Raw genomic sequence first — 9,437 nt, 5'->3', positions numbered from 1 at the left:
TAATTATTCATAGATAAAAAATGAACAAGGAGCTGTGCAAACCTGTACAGGGAACCTACAGCATGAGTCTCAAACATATACACACATTAGTGATCACACAACCCAATTGAAGTTTGAAGATGTGAGAATGTGTTTAAATCCAAGGGTTTGGTAAAAATATCAGCAAGTTGTTTATCTGAGGACACATGAGAGATCTCAATTACCTTGTTCTCAACAAGTTCACGGATAAAGTGATGCCTAATGTCTATGTGCTTAGTGCGAGAGTGTTGAACGGGTTCTTTGAGATATTGATAGCACTTTCATTGTCGCAGTAAACTAAGGGGGTTGAGGATACAATACCATAATCAGATAGCATTTGTTTCATCCACATGAGCTGAGTGCAACAACTCCCCATGGCAATGTATTCAGCCTCTGCAGTAGACATAGTCACACAAATTTGCTTCTTGTTGTGCCAGACGATGAGATTATTCCCAAGAAAGAAACAACCTCCAGACGTGCTTCGTCGATCATCAAGATTTCCTGCCCATCAGAATCACAAAAACCTGCAAGATTTGAGTTAGTTTGCTTAGAATAGAGCAGACCTCGATCAGTTGTTCCCTTGACGTATTTGATGATTCTTTTGACAACATTCAGATGAAACATCCTTGGATCAGCTTGATTTCAAGCACATACACCAACACTGAAGCACAAATCTGTCCGAGTAGCGGTGAGATAGAGAAGACTACCAATCATAGCTCTGTAGAGCTTTTCATCGACCTTTTGACCAGCAGAGTCCTTTGAAAGCTTGGTTGTCGAACTCATGGGAGTTCTGGCTGACTTGCTCGTTTGCATTATAAATCTATGAATTAAGCTCTTTGCATATGTTGATTGAGAGATATGAATTCCACTGTCACTCTGTTTGATTTGCAACCCCAGAAAATACTTCATCTCGCCAACCATGCTCATTTCAAATTCCCTGGTCACTTCTTTTACAAAGGTCTTCACAAGTCTTGGATTAGTGCTTCCAAACACAATATCATCCACATAGATCTGAACAATGAGGATGTTTGAACCTTCTTCATAGATGAATAGTGTCTTGTCTACACTACCTCTCTTAAACCCATTTTCAACTAGGAACAAGGTGAGTCGTTCATACCATGCTCGTGGTGCTTGCTTCAATCCATATAGAGCCTTCTTGAGTTTGTACACATGATTCGGAAATTTTGGATCTTCAAAACCCTTTGGCTGAGTGACATATACTTCTTCTTGGATGATCCCATTTAGAAATGCACTCTTCACATCCATTTGAAACATCTTGATGTTCAGAAGACATGCCATGCCCAAAAGTAAATGAATGGATTCAAGACGTGCTACAGGGGAAAAGGTTTCATCAAAGTCAACACCTTCAACTTGAGAGTAACCTTGAGCAACCAGCCTTGATCGATTTCGTGTAACATTTCCATCCTCATCAATCTTGTTCTTGAAGATCCACTTAGTACCAACAACATTTACTTGCGGAGGTCTTGGAACAAGATCTCACACATTATGCCTAACAAACTGATTGATCTCTTCATGACACGCAGCAAACCAAAACTCATCTTCTAAGGCTGCAAAGATGTCAGATGGTTCCAGTCTTGAGACAAAACAAGAATGTTGTAACATTTCTCGGAAGTTGATCTGAACTCCTCTTGTTTGTCTTTGACCTTCTAGGTTGCCAATCACATCCGATTCTTAGTGATTCTTAGGAACTTGCAAAGGTGTTAACCTTTTATCCACAGCTGATCCTTGAGTAACCCTTGTTTCTTCTTCTTGATCCTTTTCGACTTTCTCTTGATCTAGAATTGGCAGATCTTCATCATCCTGAGCTACAGGGAATTCTTGAGTAGGTGATCTATCATCAAATACAACATTAACAGATTCTTCAACTCTCTTGAGACGTTTGTTGTATACCCTGTAGGTCATACTGTTTGTAGTATATCCCAGAAAAATACCTTCATCACTCCTTGAGTCAAACTTACCCAGGTGATTTTTATCATTCAAAATGTAACAAATACACCCAAACGTGTGGAAGTAGCACAGATTCAGAGTTTTCCATTTCCAAATTTCATAAGGAGTGGTGTTGGTGTTTGGTTTCACATAGACACGATTGATGATGTAACAAGCAGTGTTTATCGCTTCAGCCCAAAACCTTGGTGACACATTGTTACCGTAAATCATGGCTCTTGCCATTTCTTGGATAGTTCTGTTCTTTCTTTCAACAATCCCATTTTGTTGTGGTGTCCTTGGTGCAGAGTATTGATGTCGTATCCCTTGAGAGTTGCAGAATTGCTCAAATTCTTAATTCTGTAACTCACCACCGTGATCACTTCTGATTTGGACTATAGGTCCCTTTTCAGTCTGAAGTTGTAGAGCTAGTATCTTGAAGCTCTCAACAGCTTCTGTTTTTTTCTCTTAAAAATCTGACCCAAGTGAATCTAAAAAAATCATCAACAAGTACAAAGGTGTACTTTTTTCCATTCAAACTCTCAGTTTGTACTGGCCCCATAAGATCCATGTGTATCAACTCCAGAATCCTTTTTGAACCAATATCAACGATTTTCTTGTGATGTACCTTGATTTGTTTTCCTTTACTGCAAGCATCACATACTGCATCAGTTTTTCCATCGAGCTTTCGTATTCCTCTGACAACGTTAGCCTTCACTATCTTGACTAAACTCTGAGTGTTGATGTGCCCAAGCCGTCGATGCCATAGATCAAGTTTAGATACTGTAGCGGACAGACACATCTCTGACTCTTTCCACATATAATAGTTGTTTCCTGATCGAACTCCAACTAGAACTTTGTTTCCATTTTCATCATATGCACCACATTCCATTTTTGTGAATGTGACTTTAAGTCCATCATCACATAACTGGCTTATGCTGATTAGATTTGCACGAAGACCATCAACAAAATACACATTCGCCAGTTGTGGTTGGTTGGATCTGTCAATCATCCCTTTTCCTTTGATTTGACCTTTTCCTCCATCACCAAAAGTGTCTTTTCCACCTAGTATAGGTGTAAATTCGTCTAAGGCTGATTGATCTCCTGTCATATGTCTTGAGCATCCACTATCAAAATACCAAGAGTTTTGACTTCAGATGAATCTGTAGATGTGTATGCTACATTGGTTTCTACGTCATCCTCCTCAAGTTCTATCAGGCTTGGATTACAACTTAAGCTGATATTCTCGGTTGAGTCTTCTCCAGAAACAGCAGGGAGAGTTTTGAGATTGCCTCTTGAGTAAATCTCATCATCCTCATCATACATCTTCATTAGGTTGAGATTCGATTTTTCTGTATATAGATCACTGTACAAGTCTTTCTTGGAGATCCACACAGAGCAGAACTTCGCTGGCTCCAAGTAGCACTTATTGAGATTCCACAACAGATTGATCTTCTTCCTGAAACTGTAACAATGTCCTCTTTGATGATTGCCACCACAGTGATCACACCCATAAGTTCTTCTCCTTATGACCCTCTTGTGATAGTCCTTCAACGAATGATTCTGCCTTTTCTCTGATCTCTTTATCACTGAAATTTCTTTCGTCAAGTTAGTAGAGATATCTGCTTCTTTTTCTAGGTGACTGGCACTCACGAAGTTCAAGGTTGAACGGTCAGATCACTTGAGGTTCCAGTATTTCCTTGATACCCTAGACCTCTGTGTGTGGCATCTATTCTTCCCATGGGCAGAATCTTGTCTAGATCCTTAGTTCCACTGTTCAGCATCCTGATCTGCTTGTGTTTCTCATTCAACTCCTTTTCAAGCACTGTGGCTCTTCCCTTTTCTTTGTAATATTCTTCTAGAAGGTTGCTCAGTTTATGAAGAAGTCCTTCAGTTGATTGATCATTAGCCTTGAGTGGGGTATGGTTAACCTTTTCCGTTGCATCTTCATAGGCTGATTCAAGTTTAGATTCCAAAGTGGGCTTTTCTTGAATAAGCTTAAGCTTATCCTTGCTTAGATGTACCCAACTGTCATACAGAATTCTGTATTCCTCCTTAGGATTGATTTCTTCGTCACTCTCTGAGTCATAATCAGCTCCTATTTGAACATTATCTCCATTGACTGTAAAAGCAACAAAGTTGAGCAGTTCTTCCCCTTCCTCATCAGACTCGGAGTCGCTGAAGGTCAACAAAGATTTATCCTTTGACCTGGGTTTTGTTAGGACATTCAAACTTTGTGTGTCCCATGCCTTTGCACTCAAGACACTTCAACTCATTCCGTTTGGTTACAAGACATTCAGGTTTGATATGACCATAGCCTCCACATTCGTAGCACTGAATCTCCTTTCTCTTAGCAGAATAGTCAACATCTGGTTGTGATGATCTACCAACTGGTTTGTCTCCTTCTGAAGTACTCCAACGTCGCGTATCTCTGTTGTTGTTTCTCTCAACCTTTTTTAAAGCTTTACCAAAATTTCTGGCCAACAAGGATATGTTATCCTTGATTTCTTGAAACTGATCAGGTTTTTGATCGGCCTGAAACGCAATGCTTGAGACGGTTTGGCTTTGTCTTCATCAGCTTCCATTTCTTCAGATTTTAGTAAGCCGACCAGTTCAGAAAAAGTCATTGACTCAGTGTTGCCAGCTACCCTCATTACAGCCTTGTGAGCAGCAAATTTGGATGGAAGACACCTCAACAGTTTCTTCACCAGTTTTTGATCCTTGTAGGTCTTTCCAAGCACTTCAGCTTCATTTGTTATGGCACTGAGTTTTGAGCTAAACTTCACTATTGTTTCATCTTGAGCCATCTTCAGACACTCAAACTGAGTAGCTAACATATCAAGTCTCGTTCTCTTAACAGTTGACGTTCCTTCATGAGATTGTTGGAGAATATCCCAGACTTGTTTTGCAGACTTGCATCCTTGAATGAGTTTGAACTCATCTTCATCCACACCAGAGAAAATGGCATTCATGGCTCTTGCGTTGAATTTTGACAGATTCTTCTCGTCAATCGTCCATCTGGCTTTAGGTTTTGGGATTTTAACTCCATCTTCTGTTGTATCAAACGGAGGTTCCCAACCTTCTTCTACAGCTGTCCATGCATCTTCTCCTTGGCCTATGATGAGTTGTGTCATTCGAACTTTCCAATACCCATATCTCTTAGTATCCAGCATGATGTTCTTACTTGTACCCGTACCATCAGTATTTGGTTCCATAACTTAGGATTTAACCTGTGTAGAGACGATAGTCTCAGATCGGTTTTCCCGCTCTGATACCAAATGAAATAACTAGAACCTTGAATACTAATACAAGAACACCAGGAAATCAGTAAAATGAGCTTTATTAAGAATTTCCCAAACAACTATCTTACAAGCTTGTTTGATAAATTTTATGCAACACCACAACAACTGGTTTGCCACTGAAACAATCCTAATCTACCCAACCTTACCTGCACAGCAACAACTATGCTCACTTTTTATTCACTCACCAATGAAACCCTCAAGCAATATTATTTCTCTTGCATAGATCTAAACACACACTTTTCTCTCTGTCAAAGTGCTAACCAAACAAGGATGTGAATTGCTTCTCTTTTATATACAGCAAAAATCTTCACCATACTCTTCTTTATCCAGCAAATCCTCCTATGCACCATGTCCTTCAAGAACCTCTCTTTGTCCAATGAGTCATAGGAGAAACCTCATCATTATGTTGACTTCAACACTCCACTTCCTTGTAGCTTCCAACGGACACCTTTTAGCCTGTCACCTTTTTCGCCCATGCTCAACATCTCCACGCTCGATGCACCGCACTGTCTTCAAGGTGTTGTGCTGGCAAAGAAAACTTGACACTTTCCCGCTTCGTCTGAAGTCCTTCAAGTACACTCTGCGACAGCTTGTAACTTTCCCGCTTCGTCTGAAGTCCTTCAACTACACTCTGCGACAACTTGTAACTCGTACAGATCCTCTGTTTCTTCAATCTCCCCCTTTTTATCTGAGTGTGTGCCTCAAGCCAACGATACAAAAAACTTTTGAAGAAATCCAAGAAGAAATGTGTAATGTACGCATTATATAGCTCATGCATCTCCAATAGATGGCTCAAACTATATGTGCAAGTGTGAAGACAAATGGAAAAAGATTGGACTGACAAAATTAAATGACACTTTATTTATAACAAATTTATATTTTCTTTATTCGTACATACATTCGGTGACAAGCGTTTAATCATCGTGTAGAGTTCTTCAACACAATCTTCTATGGTGATGTGAAATCTAGATCAAGAAAATGACAACTGATCAGTGAGCAGAGCCACAAGAGAAAAGACACTAGTCAAGCACTTCAACTACGGTTTGCTCAAAGAAGTTTAAAATACGAATTCATGAAGGAGCTAGATAGTAAGATGCGTTGGCAAAAGATCTCACGAGGGTAAAAAGCTGAGACCAGTTAGACCTTCTGTTAAATTCGGGCTTTCAACTCAATACCAATTGGAGAAAAATATTTATACTATTTTCTAAACAAAAAAAATTTAAAAATTTTATGGGGAGAAAGATCCCATATTGAAAGATGTGATGGGACTTAAGTAATACATAAAGGGTTATGGTCAATTCACTCATTGCCAATTGGTTTTGAGTTGGAAGCCCACAGTAAAACCCGAATTTAACATGGTATCAGAACCTACACACGCTGGCCCGTTAATTAATCCGACCCGGACAGAGGCCCGATAACCCCATTAATTGATGGTCCAAAGGAAGGCCCAATTCCATCGAGATAGCTAAATAAAGAGCATTATCTCGAGGGGGCGTGATGGATTGTCGAGATTAATAGTTAGAAGAACCATTATCTCGAGATGGCGTGTTGAGAAAGATCTCACATTGGAAGATGTGATGGGACTTAAGTAATATATAAAGGGTTATGGCCAATCCACTCATAGCCAATTGATTTTGAGTTGGAAACCCACAGTAAAGCCCGAATTTAACACCTTCCCCAACGGGGGTTCATAGAGGAGAACTTAGTATTTTGTTGCAAAAAAAATAATCAGAAGAAAAGAAAAAATGTAAGGGAGCCCCTTATATATTATACCGAATGTTGATCTAAGAGACGAAACGTGTCAGCATTCTATTGGCCGAACAAAAAATAGAAAAGAGAAAAAAAAAATTATTTGGATCGAATTTCATTTCTTTAATTCTCTCTCTCTCTTTCTCTCGCGATTGAAGTCCCGAAAAGACAAAGATTTGTATTTGGAATCGAAGGGTGTGGAGGAAGAGGAGATTGCGGTCGGAGAAGATGCGTAACGGGGGTGAATTAATGACTCGGCCGTGTCCCATCGTGATAGATTGAATCGTCTCCGAGAGGATGTATGAGAGGCGATTTGAATTTGGAATCCACTCAATCGGAAGAGATTGAATCAATTGGAATCAGAGGGTAAGTTTCTCAATACAATTAGTGATTGAACCAATCCTGATTAGTGTTTTATGATTAGAATTCTTTGATTTTGGATTGCAATTTAGGGTTATTTGATGTTTGTTAGAAAATTAGGGTTCTTGGTGTTCATGTGTTCCGATATGATCCATATGTTTAGTAGATGTTGTCCGAATGCTGCAGGTCGGTTGTTTCTTAGTTACTATATCTTTGTGTCATTTCAGTGCTGCTGTGATGACAAGAGCTTTCCCTGACTATATGGCTCAAAGGAAGGATCTCATGCTTGTTCAGAATATTGCTAGCTACTTGCTCCTTGCCTGTGGGGTTATCTATTTCATTACAGTACGATCTCCTTCATTTTCTCAAATATTACATCTGCTTATTATTCCTCTCTTACTTGTATTACTGTTGAATCTTTTTTTCATATTTGTTTGTGCATTGTTGTGGTTGCCTCTTGCTTATCATAATGCATTTCACTCTATAATGAATCTTGGATTGTGCATCTTATTGTTTCTTTAGATTTTTTAAGTGAAGAGTCTAGCATCTTGTTTCGAAGGTTACCAGCTCTCTTTATATGATATATATGGGGTTTGCCTGGTAAGAAACCATGATGTCACTTTGGTCCTAGACCTTTAGGATCACTTGGATAACTCTTAACTCTGAACAATAGGTGCTTGATATAGTGGTTAGCAAGTCTCTATAGTTATTTCTAACTTTATAGAATGAGCTTTTTGGTCGAGGTTTTAGTTACCACTTTCGCCCAAATCACTTTCTTTCCAATGCTGCCAATGTAAGATCTGCCTATGTTGGATTTGGTCGGCAAAAACTTTCCTTTTTCTTGGCAATATATCTGAGTTCTCGTTTATGTTTCGATGTCAATCTTTGATTGTTGTCTTAATTTCAGGGAGTTCTATGCATCGACTTTCTGAAGCGTGCTCGACAGCAGAAAGAAATATCAAGAGAACAAGCCGTCAAGGATCTTGAGGCAAGTATTGATAGTTTATTATCATCTAGTTTCTATACTCTGCATCATTACCATTATCATATTCCTCAAATGGCTTCTAAATCATTGAATGTTGTTGCAGGAGATAGCCAGACGCAGGGAAGAGTTGTTTGCATCAGAATATTCCTCAAATGGCTTCTAAATCATTGACTGTTTTCATCCTTCCACTTGGATAAGAACAGCAGATTCTTTTGTTTTTTTGTTTGTTGAAATTGAAGCTTTGATATTTTATAAGAGACAAGAACTACTGAATATGAATTTCGACATGTTGATGTAAATTACCTGCAGTATATAGTAAATTGATTGTCAATATAAAAAAAATGTAGCTAATTGATGAATGCTATATCTTTCTAAAGGCCAAAGAGGAAGCGAAGCTAAAATGAAATTGTAATTTTATAGTTAGTTTGAGTAATTCTTTCTTCTATCTATTCATAATTGGGCTACGAGATTAGAGAATCAGACAAATAATAATCGCATTAGATTGGCGATATTCATCTTCATTACATTACAATATCATGTTTTTGGCTTCTTATCCATCACATTTGAACTTGTGACTAAGAAGTTTTCTTTTTCGTCTGAGCTACTCTCATCATCAGACAACACAAGAAGAATGTCATTAGAACAAGAAGCAGCAGTTGTATGTTTAAAAATTAATTAAATGTAATATTTTTTTTTTTTATAAAATCTTAAATGTTTACACATTTATACCACTTTTATTCTATTTAAAATTTTTAAATTTCAAAAAACAATACTTTCAAAAATAAGATATCCAAAATTAGAACCTACCATTGGAGGAGAAAATTTTAACTAAAAATCATGAGTTCTTATATTCAAAACAATACACAATTAATTCATAAAAAAAATCAAAAAGTGTTTAAGATCCTCCTAATATGAAGCTACCGATGGCCTTGTCTTTAGAAGCTTAGGTTTGTAATCTAATATATGCGAGTTAATATATGTTAGTTTTATACCTTTTTGTTTTCATTTTTTTTTCATTTAAAGCTTTAGATAGAGTAGTCTTGGAATCGTTTGACAAAAAAAAAAAAAAAAAAAAAAAA

General features: G+C 38.0%; 1 protein-coding gene across 1 annotated transcript; it reads right to left on the bottom strand.

Moving 5' to 3' along the window:
• Positions 3,070–5,177, bottom strand: LOC104743752. The gene is made up of 4 exons (XM_010464802.1): positions 4,519–5,177; positions 4,196–4,438; positions 3,670–4,140; positions 3,070–3,604 (listed from the first exon to the last, which is right to left on the bottom strand). The coding sequence occupies exons 1-4, from the start codon at positions 5,175–5,177 to the stop codon at positions 3,070–3,072; spliced, it is 1,908 nt and encodes a 635-aa protein (XP_010463104.1).

Source organism: Camelina sativa, chromosome 14 (assembly GCF_000633955.1).
Source record: "Camelina sativa cultivar DH55 chromosome 14, Cs, whole genome shotgun sequence".
NCBI lineage: Eukaryota > Viridiplantae > Streptophyta > Magnoliopsida > Brassicales > Brassicaceae > Camelina > Camelina sativa.
This window is presented reverse-complemented; position numbering and strand designations above follow the sequence as displayed.

Coding starts and splice junctions, on each gene's coding strand:
- LOC104743752 (XM_010464802.1), bottom strand. CDS start 5,177: ATGGAACCAAATACTGATGGTACGGGTACAAGTAAGAACATCATGCTG. Junction 4,141..4,195: donor AAAGGCATGGGACACACAAA/GTTTGAATGTCC, acceptor GTTGACCTTCAG/CGACTCCGAGTCTGATGAGG. Junction 3,605..3,669: donor GCCACACACAGAGGTCTAGG/GTATCAAGGAAA, acceptor CGTGAGTGCCAG/TCACCTAGAAAAAGAAGCAG.